The sequence below is a fragment of the Camelus dromedarius genome, chromosome 3 (genome assembly GCF_036321535.1).
Source record: "Camelus dromedarius isolate mCamDro1 chromosome 3, mCamDro1.pat, whole genome shotgun sequence".
In the NCBI taxonomy this organism is placed as follows: Eukaryota; Metazoa; Chordata; class Mammalia; order Artiodactyla; family Camelidae; genus Camelus; species Camelus dromedarius.
Genome location: NC_087438.1, coordinates 55,450,755 through 55,470,143, shown reverse-complemented (window position 1 = coordinate 55,470,143; position 19,389 = coordinate 55,450,755). Strand labels below are relative to the sequence as shown.

At 34.4% G+C, this 19,389-nt stretch overlaps 1 protein-coding gene across 5 annotated transcripts in view; it reads right to left on the bottom strand.

The window, feature by feature from the left end:
* XRCC4 (X-ray repair cross complementing 4) overlaps positions 1 to 19,389 on the bottom strand; it is a 245,624-nt gene that overhangs the window by 140,082 nt on the left and 86,153 nt on the right. For all 5 annotated transcript variants that reach the window (XM_064482156.1, XM_031447654.2, XM_064482150.1 and 2 more), the window contains exons 4-6: positions 11,284 to 11,450; positions 4,653 to 4,805; positions 3,477 to 3,583 (exon numbers count right to left, since the gene is read on the bottom strand). In XM_064482156.1, the coding sequence (XP_064338226.1) occupies positions 3,477 to 3,583; positions 4,653 to 4,805; positions 11,284 to 11,450 (427 nt within the window). The remainder of the gene's footprint in view (positions 1 to 3,476; positions 3,584 to 4,652; positions 4,806 to 11,283; positions 11,451 to 19,389) is intronic.

Below are 19,389 nucleotides of genomic sequence, written 5' to 3'. Positions count from 1 at the left end.
AATGAGGTAATGTGGAAAAACTCATGAGGAAATTTGGTGACTTTAATAATGATGAAAATTATTTACATAATGAAAATTACTATCAAGTTACACATTTAGTCACTTAAAGAAATCGTTTTCTGAAAGATAGAGTAAATGTATTAAATCACATCGATCTGTTTTCCTCTTGTTTTTATTGTAGGGAAAGCACACATGAACCTGAAATATCTAAAATATCTGAAATAAATTCACATATGTATTTGTACCATAAGAATAAGTCATTTACTATCAAGATGGCAAAATAAATTAAGGAAGAAATTTTCACTGCTCTGCCATAAAAACACAGTAATAATAAATAAAATACTAGTTCTTAATTCAATATCAAGTATTGTAAATCTGAGATTTACTTTTTTTTCTTTTTAGTAAACTTTAGTTTCACGAATACTTACTGAAGCAGAAGGAAAAGAATAGTTACAACTTCTAACAAAAATGCTCTTAATTCTTGACATCAGAAACTTGTCAAAGGCAAGTTAAATGCAAGAAAAATTAGAATCAGAGACCTATGGGTCAAGTATGTAGAGAACTAATTATGAGTTATAGAAAAAAAAATGCTATGTAAAATATAGAAAAAATATGCAATGACCTAAACATTTTTGAAGAGAAGAAACATTTAGTCAAATTTTAAATAGTATAATTATAGTTTAAAGCATTGCTTAAAAGAGACTGAACACACAAAGGACCCCATTCTCCTATACCCATATTTAACCATATATTTTCTTTTCAAAAATAATTTTCATCTACATCAAAGGTTGGTGAGATTCTCTAAGAAACAAAATCAAAGCCCATTGTATTTAATAAAGATTCTCAATGTTCAAATTGGAAAGAGTAAAGATTCCCTTCCTTTGTGAGTTTTCAATTACATTTGATTATTAAGAAAAGATTTCACTTTAAATGGGCCACTAATGTAAACCAAGCATAGCCTCCAAATGAAGTTTTATATACAAAATGAGTTTGTGTGTGATTGTGTGATCCAATTCAAATCTAATTAGAATCAGATTAATCAATCAACTAATTTAATCAACACCAGTAAGTTTCCATGACTGCAATTAAATACTTTCCTGTATCTCTGTCCATTTATTTTATCTACTTTCCTGTCATTAGGGGAAGTGCCCGTTATCCTAAGTAAACGAATCCTGCCATTTGTGCATTTAATCTCATCTTTCTTATCTATTTAGAGACAGTATTCCAGCAATTCTTACTTCTGCCTACTGCCTAGACATAGTTTATCCCTCTTTCCTTATTTACTCCCACCAGTATGCAAACATGGCATTATTTCTCTCACCTAAGAAAAAAAACAAGAACAAAAACACTCTTGATCACACTTCTTCCTCCAGCTCCTGCCCCAGGTCCTTCCTTTTCTTTATAGTGCAACTTATTAAAAGCATTGCTTATACTTGCTGACTCTTCTCCAGTTCTCTCCAGTCATTCCTTTTGAATTTCCTATGCTCTTCTGTTGCCCACCATTCCACTGAAAATGTTTTATTAGGATCTCCAATAACATATGCGTTGCTAAAACTGGTACTCGGTGCCCAGTCCTCATCTTCCTTGCCCAATCTGTAGCATCAACTCTGCTAACCACTGTCTTCTACTCGAAATACTTTCTTGACTCGGCTTCCAGGATACCACACTTACAACATTTGCTACTCCTTCTGTCTTCTTTGGTCTCCTCGTCTTCCTTCAAGTGTATTAGGGCTGAGTCCTTGGACCACTGCTCTTTTCTGTCTTCTCTAACTCCCTTGAGAACTTAGCCAGCTCTAAACACCATCATTACTTATATGTCAGCAAGAAGCCTGCCCTCAAACTCCAAATTTGTAAATCCAACCCCCTATTCAACATCTCAGAATTAATGTTTCTAAAACTGAATTCAAAACCTTCCTCTTGCAATCTCCTTCAACTCTGTAGGTCAATTGCTTGCCTTCAGTAGTTCATTCCAAAAAATGTAACCATCATCGGTATGTCTTTCTCTCATGACCCATACCTATTTCATCAGCAAATCCTGCTGCCTCTAAACGTTTCTACAATCTGCCTTTTGTTTACCATCTTCACTGAAATCTCTCTGGTCTAAGCCCCTCTCACCCTCCACTCATTGTTGAACTAGCTTTCCATTTGTTATATATCCTTCTCTGCTTATTATCCTATACCCTATTCTAAACACAACAGCCATATTTATCTTGTAAAAACTTAACTCAGATCATATCACTTGACTGTTTAAAATTCTGCAACATTTTAACTCAAAGCAAAAGTTGAAATCCTTGCAATAGCATATAAGACCTTAAACATGATCTGGCCTCTTGGACCTCACCTCCCAATTCCACCTGACTTCATCTTTCCACTTTATGCATACTGCTGTCTGTCCTAATGCTTGATCACATAGGCAAAGTCTCACATCAAGGGCTTTGTATTTAACTGCTTTTCCTGCCTGGCATGCTCTTCATACAAACAGACTTGTCATCTTCTCCCTGAAGCCTTTTCTGATGCCCTAGCTAAAACCACAACCCTCATCTCTATTCCTACTCTGACATTTTTTTTTTAAAGCATCTTTCCCTGGTTTATTTTTCTCTTCAGCATTTATCCCTACCTAACATACTTTAATTTGTTCATCTTGTTATTATGTTTCCCTGGCTAGAATTTAAACTCTAGAAAAAAAGAAATTTTTGTGGTTTGCTCTCTACTGCATAGAAAAGTTCCTGGCACATAATCGACACTGAAAAATACATTTGCTAAATAAATGAATCAAATATTTGTTTTGAGAATATTGGGCCTATGTCAGAATCCTGTAAATATGAGTTCAGGAGCTCCCACCTCCAGGAAATCTATACAATTCTAGAAAAATACTCTGTGGATTTAAAAACTTGCTGGGTACTTGATCTGAGGGACTGAGCAAGGCTCAGGTACTTTAAACTGCCATTTGTTATCTTCCTCCTTAACCCATCTCACCCTATTACAATTACTTTTCTAAATAGTGAGAGAATGACTCAACCTCAGGAAAACCTAAGCATTTTATTCTAAAGCACCCTGCTCCATTCCCGACCAACAGCTCTAGCTAGATAAGATCTAAATGTTAAAGGCATCCAGCTTAGAGCCGGAAGATACCTAGTGTGAAGGCGTATCTTGCTTATTGCTTATGTATCTGTGTTTAATAAGGAATAATATACCTTGGTGTGTGTGTGTGTGTGTGTGTGCACGCTTGCTTGTTTTGTCATTGCTAATGCATTTTATAAAAAAATATTAATTTATATTTTAATATTGCTGCATTTTATAATAAATATTAATTTTTAACATTAACTATTTTGAGGTCTTAGACTCAAAACCCTAAATAATTTTTGTAGAAAAATTGTTTTCATAGCATTTTTCATTATGGTCTATTATCATAATAAGTAATAGATAATAAGCCCCAGCGAGATATTTGACAAACGAAATAGATGTCTTTAGTTTACCTGGAGCTAACACGGAGGGATTCGGTGGGGTTCCACTTTCTTCATCAGTGCTCTCATCATAGACTGCATCTCTGTCAGCAGTCACTTCGGAATGTGTTGTAGTTTCTCTAGAAACAGAGAGAGGTATAATTATACATTATGGGTTCATTCCTGGCTAGGCATCCACTTCACCAGTAAGTCATTATAGAAAATATCCCTGGAAAAACATTATAATTAAACAAATATACATTGAAATATATATGATTAAGATAAAAGCACTTCAAAGACTATATGTTAACTCTCTTAAGGACAAGTTTCTCTTTTACCTAATCTAAATGTGGCTTAGTGCTCACTATAGTTAATTCTCGAATGTTTCTTATCACTTATTATTCATCTATCAAATCAAATTACTATCCTTCCAAATCACCTTTTGTGGGTCACAAAGTGTTCAATATTTTCCTGATTTCAAAGCAGTTCTGCCTCTCATTTGGTCTCCCCAAAATTCTGAGATGCACACTTTTATTCTTATTATAAAATACCTAAGTAAGGTTTGGTTTTAAACCACAGAGAGTTTAAAGGACTTGCCCAAAGTCACGTACTACTAGATATGAGTACCAGACCAACACTTGAACTAGAATCATCTGACATCAAAGTTATATTCTTTGTATGATGTCATTAGTAAACCTGTTCCTTCTCTCAGATTCAGGGTAATAGACCCAAACCTATATCAGCTAATGCCTCAAATACTTATAACTGTCCACGCCATATCAGTCATAAGTCACCCATGATTCTTCCTTGAAAATTAAGTACATATCCATACTCAGAGCCACTTGATTCTAAAATTAATCACTGCTTAGACATCAAGATTAAAAATGTGTGTCCAGCTCTGTGGTTCCATAGAAAATGAAAGTTCTTAATTAGTATATTTCTTAGTGATGTCTAAGAATTAAACATTATTTAAATCACAAAACTGGCATGAGATTTATCTATGTGTAGGTGTGACAGTTGGGCAGACATGGAAAGACCATATTTAGAATTCTCCAGTCCACTTGCATCTAACAACCAGAGCATCCAACCCCAGACTATCAAATGACCTCATAATACTAAAACATTGGCATCTAACTTTCATGAACTTTGGGAAGGAATTCCCCTTAAATGTATGCATCTGCTGTCTCCAAAACACAATGGTCAAAATACCTTTCATGCTCCATGTTCTTTTCTGGTTCTTGAACTTCATTTAACAATTTATGTAAGCTTCTGATCTTTGCTTTCTTCTCATTCAGCACCAGAACAAACCGTTTATAAAGGTCAGTCTCCACAGCTTCCTTAGCACTCACACATTTTTCAAATCTAAAATGTAAATACACAAATAAATACATCATGCAGATTTTCTTGGCATTGATATTATTCAATCTAATACTGAAGATGATTTCAGAAAAATTTTTTCAAGAAAAATACAATTAAAATCACTTTACATGTCTTCATTGATTTAAAGTTTTATATAGATAATTAAATAATTAGAACTTATTATTAGCGTTTGTAGTTTACATACTGAGATAAAAATCAAATTGGAAACTGATACCAAAAAAAGCTTTTAAAACATCTGAATGCCTAAATGTAATAACTTATCCACAACCATGGTTTATTTCCAAAAGAATATCTTTATGGGAGAAATTTCAAACAAGAGAAACTATAGCCTAAGTTTCTTGTACTGTTAATATTACTATAATAGCAACCATGATCTTGTTTTGTGATTAAGAGATTTACCTAATCTGTTTTCCCTAAATAAATTATAAACTGCTCCACAGTGAGAATAAGACATATCCAGTCGTATCTTATAACCCAACAAAACACACCCAGACACACACACACACACACACAAAATAAAGTAACTAACTTGAAAATTTCTAAGGAAAGATTAATGAAACAGCAAATGTGAAACACTATATATCTTTATTTTGGATATATAAGACAAAACACAATTCTCTATCATTTATAATTCTTTCTACAATGTTCAAATAAGCTAGCAAGAGATTGTACTAATTTTAATCTCCCAGATATATATAAAGAAGACAATCTAGCAGAGGCTGCATATAGTTGATATGTGCATGCACATACACACCATGAATAAACATCTGTTTTAAAGATTCAGAAATAAATTATTTCATGTAATATATTCATTTAAAAGTAGTCTAGCTCTGCCTGATTTTCTCTTTAGCATACTGTTTATTTATTCTTGTTCTATAAAGGTATCCTAATATTTTCATTTTATATGTTTATAAATGTAAATATATTTTTTCAGCAAAATAATTGGACACGAAAATGTCAAAATTTGATACCTTTGATATTTATGCCCCTACACTTTCAACAGACTACCTATCTAGAAGGCAAAAATTAGGGCCTTTCATGGGATGAAAGGGAACATATGGCATTATATTTTCTGAAACCAATTACAGCAGTCTTAAAGCATAGTCATTGCCAAGGCTGTGAACTCCATAAGGGCTGAGAGCATGTGTGTTTTTATTGGCTGCTTTATCCTCAATGCCTAGCACAGTGTTTAGCATTCAACAAATGTTGAACAGCTATTTATTAGACGAATGAAGTCAGGTTAATATGGACATCTTATAAAGAAATGGACAACCAGTGATTCTGAATATTATATTTTTCACTCCTTTAACAGCTATTTACTACTATAACAGTAATGTTTTTCATCTTCTTCAGCTTCTAAAAAATTGTGGTAAATATTAATATAGTAGTATCCCTATCATCAAGCAAAGCTGTCTGAGAAAGAAGTACACTCGAAAGGTGTAGGAAAAATACAGAGCCAAAGTTGAAGAGGAGCTGCCAATACTGATGGTCTATCTGAAGCATTTATATCTCAGATGCAAAGTGCTATGTGAATATTATTTTCTCACTTTCTTGTACTATTTTCCAATGCAACATAATAATAACAACAACTTTTAAAAGATGACTAGAACATACATATCACTAAAATGCCTGAGTATATAATAAACTATTTTAAATATATGCAAAGTAAAAATCAGTTATAAAAATTTATAATAAAAATCTTGTATAATTTAATATATAAAACTATAACAATAGTAACCAATCCAATTACTAATTTATCTGATTTAAATGCGTATTTAATTTCCATATAAATCACTTAATAATTCTTGATTGAAAGATTATGTATACTTATCAAATATCAAGCAAATTTCCAAACTTTTATTAAAATTAACTGGTATAACTCATGAATGAAAAATGAAGATATTAAAATAAAATACATTATTTTTGTCTAAAGAATATTACTAATCTAAACAGCTAGTGTCATAGCTACGTTGTCATTTCTGTGACAGGAAAGCACACTCAATAGAATGAATGGCATCTTGTGAGTAAATCTTGCTCAGTTTTAGCGAAGCTTTAGGATTCTGTTGCAACCAAACTTTTGATTATTAAACTGGGTAACACTTCCTAGACAAAGCTGGAGAGTGCGGGTTGGCTGGAACACAGTATTATTGTGAATAGTTTCAGGACATAAATTTACTCAATTATTTATCAACAAGTTCAGAGAATGCTATCTTTTTACTAATATTCAATAACTAGAGGTAGCATCCCCCCATGCCATCTGTAATGCCAGTCCTCCCTTACAGCATGATATTGTTATTATGCCTTTCATTGCACTTGCCTCCTGCCAACCCTCTACCTTATGAATTGGACAGGTATTAGTAGGTGAGACATGGATGCAGTGCTAAGTTTAGTGATACTAAAGGAGAGCTCACATACACCTAGATCAGACCACAACTAGTCCAAGGATCATCCCAAAGCAAAGCTTAAATCTGATGAAACCCTAAATAACACCAAACAGGAAAGGCCTAATGATGCTTCATCCTTTCAACAGTGACTGAAATAACAGAACAATAAAGTTAAGTTTAATTAGTAACCTAGGACTGAGGTATCTAGGAACTTGGACCAAAGCATAGTCGTTAAGAAAAAAAAAAACAACTAAATATGGAAAACACTGAATATTCAAAATAAAATATTTCTGGATGGGAAAACAAAGAATTTAAAAACAAATGTCAGAAACACAACAAAAACGAGAGCAGAAACAAGGTAATCTCATACAGAAATAACATTCAAAATAAAACAATAGATTAAATGATAACCAAAAATAAAAGATACATAAATGTGAACATGTGGTACTTAGAAACAGTGCAGTAATCCTTATATTTACAATCAGTTCTAGCCGAATTTATACCCAGGTTAGGGTTGTTTAGCAAAAGAAAATCTGCATAGAGTTCAGAGGACAAAGAATGCTAAAAAAAAAAACTGGAAAAGAAAGCAGTGGTAAAGAGATTTAATAAGCCTTTTAGTACTGGAGAAGATGGTAAACAGCTGTTCCTCATCCTTTCCGATGTCAGAACAAGAGGAAATGGCCTTTGAGTATACCATGAAGGACTCAGATTACCAATAGATGGAAGGAAAAGGTTTCTGACTGTGACTGTTCTTAAACAATGTAATGGGCTACCAAGGGGAGTTGAAGGTATCTCTTGAGGTCTTTAAAAATCAGACTGAATTCATCTGGCTATAATATGATCCTAGCTTGAAGGCAGAGAGATGAAGTGGAAGAGCTTTCAAGGTCTCTTCTATTCTAATGATTCCCTGAGTGTCAACCCAATTCAATCTGCTGAAAACTGCCTCCAATTATAGGTTTAATAACTTGAACTCAGAATAAAGCTGGAGAGTTTCTAACTTGATGTCTGAGTGCAAACAAAAGACCTATTCAGTAACAGGGAGCTTGAGAGTTGTTATTTGAAACTAAATAGGAAAAACCAGTGAAATAAATATAGCTAACTACCTAAGGATTCACATACAATATTTCTAAGGTTTTCTCCTAATCTAAACTATACAAAATGAAATTAATCCAGTAATGTCACTTTAAAATGGAGTTAAGACTGCAATTATTAAATGGTACATAAAAAAGAACATCAAATATATACGTTGAAAGACTACACATTACAGCTCATTCTTTAACTCATATTGTAATTCCTCATTCCTTACTCAGACATTCTTTATTCTCCACTGTCATCCCAAATGGATATAGCTTTAGAGTTGGCTCTGATCATAATAATGGTACATATTTAAATACAAAAATATATGCAAAAAATACCCCCAAAAAGAAAAGGAAAATTTAATCCACAATTCCAGACACATACTATTATCATTTAATCTTACACTTCTAGATATTCTCTATCTACAGATAAATTTTATATGAAATGAGATAGTATTCATATTTTTGGTAATTGACATTTCTCCTCTTAACATATCATAAAACATTTTCCATGGCATAAGCACATGTGTATACGATTGTTTTTTGCTTATATAATATACTATCAGGGATTAAATATATTTCAGACCTATCTACCATAGCTTCTAAGGTAATTTTCAGCACTATTTTGTGCCTCTGCCCTCTTTACTCCCCCACACATACACAGTCTAGAACAATGACAAGGAAGAAATGATTGGATCATGGATGGACACTGATACAAGACTTATCAGAAGCATCAGAAGCAGCCAGGGAAATGAACTGTGGCCAGGCCTAAGGAGATGGCCTCAACACTAAAGATTGTCTGCTTTCTATGCAGTCAGTTTTCTAACTCAGTATTTTCATGCCCTATTTCTAATCGCTCTGAAGACTCTTGATAAATACTACCCTTATGGAAGCTGGAGCTCTAAGTCCCTTGCTCATTTCCCAGTGTACTAAGGCTCCGGAGAGGGAACACTTCAGAAAATACTCCTTGGCCATGACCAAGATACAGCTCTTTAAAATGGCCACTTTCTCTCTCATGGGAAAGAAAATGAAATTTGGGAAATAAAGCTACCAATCTAACACCTGAAATACTATCAAGAGCCTAGAATTCTCTGGAATGGATTCTCTTTCCTCTGTTCGGAGGGTCATCCCAAGGGTGCACATCTTCAATCCCTGAAGAAGATATGTGATCCAGTATTTACAAAAACAGAAAAGCTGGAGCATAATGAGACTAGTGATAAGCTACATGGCTGTGCTTTTGATCAAACAGGAAACCTTTTGCCACAACAACAAAAGCACTTTCTGGATAGTTCAGAAATAGCAAATCAAGCATCTGTGGGCCACATATTACGTGCACCCCTCACAAACTGTTTTACAGCACAGGGTGCATTTGTTTCCTCTGTCTCATCTTTGTTCCCTGCTGCTTTCCATTCTATGGCAGTGCTGTTGAATACTGATGAGATAATACGTCTTTCAACCTCTGGCAGACATTTTAAAGCAATTTGTTCAAGTACCAAGTACCCAGTCTGCATTTTTGTGGGCAATTTGTGGATCAAATTTCCTATCATCCTGAGGATACTTTGAGTTTTAAATATAAAGGTTATCACGATCATAGTACACCTCCTTTAATTTGATTCATTTTGTATACGAAATAGAAAAGCACACCCAAACTATAGACATAGGCCCCAAAACATGCTTTCTAGAACAGATATTTGATATTAATTCATACTAACATGAATTTTAAAGAGAAAGTTAAAGAGAAATATTAACTTATTTTTCTGTCTGGCTTCCTAACAATTACATAGTTTTAATTTGGTCTAATCATGTTATATAATTGGAGACGAAAATTAACTCAGAGTTAGAAGAGAATAAGATAAATATTTTGCTAAAATAATAAATGAGAACCAAATATAACCAAGTTTCAGGTAATAGGTGCTAAGTTCACATGTCTTGCATTAATTAATAAATATAATTGAATGTATAGAAACAGTTTCTTCCAGTCAACTCCGTTTTCACATACATACATTGATGGTGATAAAATCCTTCACATTTTTCATGTGCTCTATACTTACTAATGTCTATATAGAACAATCCTACTGAGTGTCCTAAAAAGAATCTAAATTGGATGTATATTCTTATGTTTTAGAACTACTGGTTTGAATGAAAGAAAAAAAAATCTACTTTATATATTGGATATAATAATAATTACTATTAATATTATTTTATGAATTCTACATAATGCTTTCAAATGTTGTAATGTATATTTGTACAAATGCATTCAGAGTATATTAATATTTCTCTGTAGAGATATAAATATTCACCACATGCATTTTATTTCTTTCAAACATCTTTTACATAATAGAGTAAAACAGGCTATCCCCTGGAATAGCCTAGATGTGATATAGTTGAGAAAATGCATAATAGAGAAGATAAGTCACTTTCTTCTTCATCATTTAAAAGGTAAGAGGCAAAAGCAGGAAAAGAGAGGCTTCCAAATGTCTTATCCAATAGTAACAATAACTTCTTTTTAAAATGCTGATAGTGTGAATTTTCAATCAATCAGCAAAATAAGTATCAGGAGCCAAAACACACTTCACCTGAAAGAGATGTCACACAAAAAAAGATTCCAAATAAGGAATCAATTGTGTTTATTTACATTTCATGTCTCTTTTTTATTCATTAGTTGTACAAAACTTTGAGCTAAACTAATCCTTATAAATATCAACTTCCTAAACTTTAATATTAATGGGTTCTGATTCTCATTGTCCAGTTACTCCTTATTGTTATTAGTTTGCTGGTCCCACCAAATACTCAAAACCTAAAAGTATTAATGTGTTCCTATAATGTACAATAAGGACCAATAATTTGGTTCAATCATATCAAGTAAAGGTCCAATTAATGACAGATTTCATTTTAAATATATGTGTCTAAATACATGATGAATGCATAAATCATTACCCTATAGCTACAAAGATACAAAGAGCTTAGAGTTTTTATGATATAAGCAAATTTTGTACACACCGTCCTTGAACATCATTCCAATCTCTCAGAAGCCTTTCATTTTCTCTCTGCAGGTGCTCATTTTTGGCTTGGTTTTCTGCAGTGGTGTCCAGGCAGTCACAAATAAGTTTTCTAATGACCTCAGCCGGGTTTGCAACTTTCTCTAGGTTGAAGGAACCAAGTTCAAACTAGGATGAAAGGGAAACATGATTAGTTTTGGGAGAATGTCAAGATTAAGCAGCTCAGTTTCAAACATACATAATTTCTTCTAAGGGGAAAGAGTATAAGATTCTAATACAGTGCATTTACCAGATACACATACAGTGAACAAGAAACTGGGCAACTTCCTATTTTTTCACTACAGTTTATCACATAAATCAACATACAAGCTAAGAATAAATTTTACAAGTGGTAAGTCACTCTCTCACCTCCTAGTAGAAAACAACACAAATACCATATAAGCGTACTACCATCTATTTGCTACTACCAAATTGAAGTTATTAGGCTCAGAACAAGAAAAAGAATTAAACATGAAGATTTTTAATTCTAGTTTCTGTTAATATGATGGTAAAATAAAATAACTGACATTAACTATTTGTGAAGAGCAAGCAAAATTTTGGTAATAGCAAAGTGAAATGGAGGGTTTTAGGAAACTGATAAACCTGGGGACAGTAATTACTCTTCTATCAAAAACCAGTAATTTATTACTAACTGTCACATGTCAAGTTGAGTACTTATGCATAAAGGTAAGACTTAGCAAAATATCTTAAATCCTCTATTAGAGGACACTTCAAAATAAAATAGTGCAATGCAGTTTTGTTATGGAATTCTGAAAGGAATACAGGTTCTCCTTATTTGGTAGATGAGGACACTAAAACACGGTTATTAATAATAATTATAATTATCCCTACTGTTAGAATTACTATAACAACTAAAAATGACATTTAAAAATAACAATTATAATTACATAGCTACCATGTCTTATAGTTAAAGTATAACTCAAGCAAAGCACAAATATAAACTCATCTAATCATCACCAAAATGGAACTATTATATCCATTTTATAGATTAGTAAACTGAGGTTAAGAGTAGTTATCTAACATACTGAAGGAATAAAATCAAGATACTACTATACTATCTTATTTTGCTATTTCCTGATATAAGTGGGTATGCTAAATAAACAAGTAAGAGGAAGAATTAGGCTCAGAACCTTATATATGATTCTGAAGAGATTTTCTAATGACATTAAGTAGGTGGCAAAATTGAGAGTAAAAAGGGTTTTTTTGTTTGCTTGTTTTGTGTCTTTTTTTTTTTTTAGTCTCCTAGATCAGTAATCTCTATTATGTCATTCACTAATAGGAACATTTCTAAAATGTCTTGCTTTAAAAAGAGTATTCCTATAAATATGCTATACACAGATTGAGAAATATTTAGGAGTAATTGATAATTCTGAGACAAATCTCTATTAGTCGATTTATAAGTAAAACTAAAAGTCACTAAAGTAAAAATTCAATATTTACAATCAGAGGGGTCTTTTTTAAAAAACATTTCAGTTAATTCCTGTAACTTAACATCATTTGGGTATTTAACCCCACAGAGTAAACTTTTCTGAATGAACTGTTTACCAATTTACTTTAAATCTTCAGATAAAAAACATAGGCAGATGTCTTAATATCACAGAAACCCTGTGAAAAGACTTAAAATACTGATAATTGCTAGGTTTTGAAAAATATTAATTTATACTTGCTTAAAACATACAGGAAAACAAAGGATGTTTATATTCATTTATTATAGGCACATTTTAGAGGACTGAATAGTACTGATTTAGCCACAAGGAAATTGTGTATTTGTTTGTATGTGTATTTGTTTTTTGAAATCCAAGCAGGTCATAATGTCTGCTTAATCTTCAATTTTTTTTTATTTTACCTCTTTCTGTTTCTTAACAAAAGAATGGAAATCAGACTGAGAAAAATGGTCTTTTATTTCAATGAGTATACCTAGTTCTATTAGGCTTATTTATGTAACCTAAGCAATTTGAGTATAATTCTAATTTTAAGGAGAATTATAATTATTAAATCTTTACCCAAAAAAGATTTGGAAAAATTCTAAGAATTCTGAAGTTCTTAAAAGACTATTTGTCAAGAGAAGCAAGATGGCAGAGTAGAAGGACGCTTGTAGCTCACCCTCTCCCACAAATACAACAAAACTCACATCAATGGGCCCACTCAGCCAACCTGCCGAACTCTGACAGAACATCACCCTCTTCGAAAGACAAAGACACCAAAAATCTGGTAGGAGAAAAGGAAAAAAAGAAAGAAGAAAAAGCAAAACAGTGCGGGACCAATCCCGCGGGGAGGGAGGGGCAAAGGAGGACTGGCAATCGTTCACTGGGTCTCCCCTCTCCAATGGAGAGGCCAGTGGGACGGAGGGGGAGCCTCTGAGGCTCAGATCTGCCCCGAGCACCTCCTGACCCACAGAACTGAGTTAAACGGGCACAAAGGGTCCCTGCGACACCCAGCCCGTGACATGAGCTGGCAGCTGGGGGCCGGACAGGCTGCCTGAGCCGGATGGAGGGCTGAGGCGGCTGCATTGAGGCAGCCCCGGGGGACTGCAAGGGGTTACGCACCGTGGCTGGGAGGGGATATGGAGCAGAACCACCTCAGTCCCCCATAAATTGCGAAAAAAGCAAAGCAACACGGCTGGTGTGCCCTTGGCGGAGGGGTGCCGTAGCCTCTATCTCCTCAGACCTGCGCTGCCATTACTGGCACTTCTCGCGAGAAGAGAGGCGGGGCGCAGCCGCAGCCACAGCCACCACCTCCTCTTGTGCTCAGCACCTGGGCGGGGGCGGGGCTGAGACCTGAGTCTGCACCCAGGGGCTCGCAACCTCCTAGGCAGGACTGAGACTTGTTTACAGCCTGAGGCAGATAGGATCTTTCTGCCCTGGCACCTCAGAGAACTCAGCCACCAAGACAAACAAGGAGCTGAGATTTGGCCCAGAGCAGGGGTGGGGCCATTCCGTGGTCTTCCCTGAGGCCGAGCGGGCAGCTGCACAGAGCAGTGGCGCGACCAGCGCCGGGAGAGGGCAGGCGGCCACCCACCATCCTGGCAGGAACACAGCACCTGACCACGGTGCTGGGAGTGGGTGTGATCGGCCCACCTGCCTCACCCAAGTGCAGCATCTGACTGCGGCATTGGAACAGGGAGTGACCAGCCCACCCACCGGATAAGAGCTTAGCACCTGACCCAGTGTTGGGAGGGGGCACGATCTGCTAGCTGACAGCCACTGGGAGCAGCACAGATGAGGGCGCCAACAGAGGGCCTCTGGAAACAGCAAGCTGAGTTCACGAAACAAGGCAAAGACACAAAGAACTCTTGATAAAATCATTAAGAGCACACCGTCTCCAGGAGAACTAGATAACTGATACTCCTTAAGCCACCATGCCAGAGAGATATGAGCAATATGAAGAAGCAGAGGAACCACTCCCAATTAAAAGATCAAGAGAAATCCCCTGAAAGCACGATCAAGGAAATAGACATTGATGGCCTATTAGATCCAGATTTCAAAAAAGGAGTGATCAAAGTATTGAAGGAACTAAGAGAAAGTGTTTAGAGATATAAAATATGTCAAAAATGAAGTAGAAGCTATAAAGAAGAACCAAGTAGAATTAGTAAACTCATTTGCGGAGATGAGAGCTGACCTAAAGGCTGTGCAAAGCAGACTAGATAATGCAGAGGAACAAAAAAGTGACCTAGAAGACAGGACAACAGAAAGCACCCAATCAGAACAGCAGAGAGAAAAACAAATAAAAACACAATGAAAACAATATAAGGGACCTATGGGATAATATAAAGTGTGCCAATCTATGCATAATAGGGGTTCCAGAAGGGGAAGAAAGAATAAAGGGGATTGAAAAGGTATTTGAAGAAATCATGACTGAAAACTTCCCAAACCTAAAGAAAGAATCAGATATCCAAGTACAGAAGGCTCAGATGGTCCCAAACAGGAAGAACCCAACCAGACCCACACCAAGACATATCATAATCAAGATGACCAGAGTCAAGGATAAAGAAATGATTTTAAAGGCAGCAAGAGAAAAACAAAGAGTGAGTTACAAGGGAAGCCCCATAAGGCTCTCAGCTGATTTCTCTACACAAACACTACAGGCTAGAAGGGAGTGCAAGATATATTCAAAGTCCTGAATGAAAAAAAAGATGCAGCCTAGGATACTCTATCCAACAAGGCTATCCTTTAGAATAGAAGGAGAGAGAAAGAATTTCACAGACAAGCAAAAACTAAGAGAGTTTAGCAACACTAAACCCATGCTAAGAGAAATATTGACAGGTCTACTCTAAATAGAAAAGAAGCAGGATGCTACAAAAATGAGAAACTCATAACTGGAAAGGAGATAACTGCCATGAATTACAAAAAAAAAAAAAAACACAAAATTGTAAAATCATTAAGAGTGGGAGAGGGAAGCAAGGAAAGCCACTGTGGAAAACAGTATGGAGATTCCTCAAAAGACTAGGAATAGACTTACATGTGACCCAGGAATCCTGCTCCTGGGCATATATCCAGAAGGAACCCTACTTCAAAATGGCACCTGCACCCCAGTGTTCATAGCAGCACTATTTACAATAGCCAAGACATGGAAACAGCCTAAATGTCCAGCAACAGATGACTGAATAAAGAAGATGTGGTATATTTATACGATGGAATAATATTCAGCCACAAAAGCCAACAACATAACGCCATTTGCAGCAACTTGGATGCTTCTGGAGAATGCCATTCTAAGTGAAGTAAGCCAGAAAGCGAAAGAAAAATACCATATGAGATCGCTCATATGAGGAATCTAAAAAAAAAAAAAAAAAAAAAAAAAAAAAAAAAAAAAAACCCAAAACATAAATACAAAACAGAAATAGACTCATAGACATAGAATACAAACTTGTGGTTGCCAAAGGGACAGGGGGTGGGAAGGAACAGACTGGGATTTCAAAATGCAGAATAGATAAGCAAGATTATACTGTATAGCACAGGGAAATATATACAAGATCTTGTGGTAGCTTATAGCAAAAAAAAATTGTGACAAATATATATGTGTTCATCCACCAGGAAAAAAAAAAGACTATTTGTCACATCTGACTTATTTCTCTCAAACTTAGAATCAAATGACCAAAAACATTTGCAGTTTTCTCATATAATGAGTCCAAGTAAGTAAGTTTAAATAGCAAAGTTCTATCTATATAAAGAATATATAAATTGAAAGTAAATTTGAGCATTAACTTTTTAAAGCTTCTCTTAATGCATACAAACATACAAAAATAAAGATAAGGTCACCTGCAGAATATTACTTTTTTGAGTCAATGCAGAGAAAAATTAAGCTTATTTTATTTTTAGACAACACATTACATTATCAGTAAAGGATAAACCCACACTATGATTTTTTATTCTCTCATTATCACAATTGTCAGGCAGCTTTGACTAAGATGGACATTTTTAGAAAGGGAAGAATTCTTCATCACTTGGAAGTTTCAACAATGTCAAATGGATAATGACCTATTATCCATCTCAAAGTGTGATATTCAAGATCACACTTTGATCCTGAATAAAGTAATCAGTAAAATACAAATGCACAGATAAGTACAAGTCTGGCTTCCAACCTTCTAGCTAAGATGGCAAAGGAAAAAGGACCAATTTTAAATCAGTAATAACAAGCAACTTCTTTTGAAATATCATTCAAATGTTTATATTCAAAATTCCCAAAGAGAATTCTTAAATCTTTTCTTGGCTATTCAGTACAGAATAAACTTAAACTGTCATTTCTTCTTAAGAGTAGGCAGTATTTTTCAGTTTCTATATTCAAATTATATTCCTAAGTTTTTGGTCCGTATCAGGTGTGAATATCTGTTATTCCAAACAATAAAAATAAATAAGAAGTATCTAGAAACTCAATGCAAGAAAAGGATTTTAATTGAAATATTCAGCTTACTTTGTAGAAAACTTCTGGAATGTATGAGACAGTAAGTCTACTGGACCATCCTGCGTCTACACACATGGTTCACAGCAAAGGCAGGAAGCACCCTTCCACTTTAACTACTGCTGTTCCAGCCTGTTCACGTCATTACAGATGCAAGGGGCCACATGCCTATGTGCACTGGACTTCGAGAAGGGCCTCAAATCAGGCCTAATGAGTTGAGAAACATAAAATATTTCTGTGCTCTAACTCTGTATCCAACCCATCTTTACACGACCCCACAAATGAGAAGTGGTAACTTTAGGAAAGTATTGTTTTTTAAACTAGCAAATTTAGACAAAGGCTATGTTGTATGGTTGTGTCAATTTTTAAATCTTTTACTTTAGTTTTCTGTTTGACATCTAAGGGTATTATTAGCCCAGCTGTTCTCTATTTATTAGTTCAGTAATTTCAAAATAATCTGCAATATAAAATCAGAACTTCAAATGGTACACCAGAGTCAGAAATCACAAATTGAAGACATTTGAAAGCATGCCTCTTCTTTAGTGGCATGAGCAAAAATAAATTTCTTTTTGTGGTTACTTCTCAAGATCTTATGGAGAATTCAGTGCACACAGACCTATACTAAGAACCTCATTCAGTCTATAAGATTTTAAGCTATAAACATTATTTTTCCATGTTAAAAAGAAGTTGAAAATGCTAACTTTTTAAATACTCTTAATCATACTAGGTTGCACTAGTTGACTCTAAACTGTCACCATTTTTGCTAGCAAAACAAACAAACAGCATTTTTAAATCAGCTCTGCAATAAAAATTCTCAATTTCAAAAAACTTACCTATTTTCTTTCGCCAGGACTTTTATCCTGGATATCTATTCATCCATTCTTTAAATCTAAGATTAAATGCCACACCCACTTATTCATCACTTCAAAGCCCAGGTCAAATTCTAACTACTTTAGCCTACCCTGATTTCTTTATTCTTAACACTTCAGATTTTGTCTCACACAATTTTTCACCCAGTTTCATTTTCATATTTTTCTCTTGTTCTTTCAAAAATGTAGCCTTTCCTTTAAATTTCTAGCTCTTTGAGATCAGAGGTTATATCTTACTTATATTTCTTCCTTAGCCTCCACAATGTCTTACCCAGTTCTAGACATACAGTAAGTGCTCGATTAACAGTTTGAATTTTTAAATTGCAATGATTCTTATTAATAAGGGAATACAATTATAATGGAACAGATAAAGAAAATAATTGAAACAGTGATGCTCTGAATACAATAAGAAGTATTTTAAGCAGCCTAATGATATAATGGAGTTTTATTTTATTAAATAGTGTGATGTCAGCAAAAAGGGCATGGTTAAAAGATTGCATAAGAGCTCTCAACACTGTGATAATACATAGGTTGAATAAAACCAAAACAGATTTGTTTTTTAAAGAATGAATAAAGTTATATACGTTCTCTTTGAAGTGGCCAAACAGATGAAAGAGAATATGTAGTATTGGTAAAATACACAGAATAAACACTAGAACTCCTAACCAATTCCTAGGGAATTATTTACGGCCATTCCAAATGTTTCTGGGGAAAGGAAGATTATCAAGGTGTGAGTTGATATTCTGCTCAGAATATATCAATTAAAGAAGTTAAATTTTGATACATTATCAAAGTAATCTAAATAATCTTGCAGAAATAAATCTTTGTTACTGTCCTGGGAACCAAGATGTAAAACTAAAGGAAACGGAGGAATAAAGATATCTTGATGTTATTACTAGGCAAATAACGGTCAAATGAAACTTTTTATTTTCAGTATGTGTTCTTAAATTTATTAATATCAAAGAGAACTTTAGCTGTGCCTGAATATGTCTTCACTAAAAAAATGCAGAGCCTGTTCATTATAGTTTTTAATACAGGATATTCTGTCTATTATAGACAAATACACAGTTATATATATATATAGTTGTTGTAATATATAGTTACAACATATACATGCTAATTATCAACTGCAAGTATTTTGAATCAACTATTTTTCACTAAGATCTTTGCGTCATAAACTCTCTGGTTTTGTGACCTGCTATAATGTTTATTTTATTTATTTTTGTTTGTTTTTTTTGGGGGGGGAAGATAATTAGTTTCACTTACTTATTCATTTTTTTTAG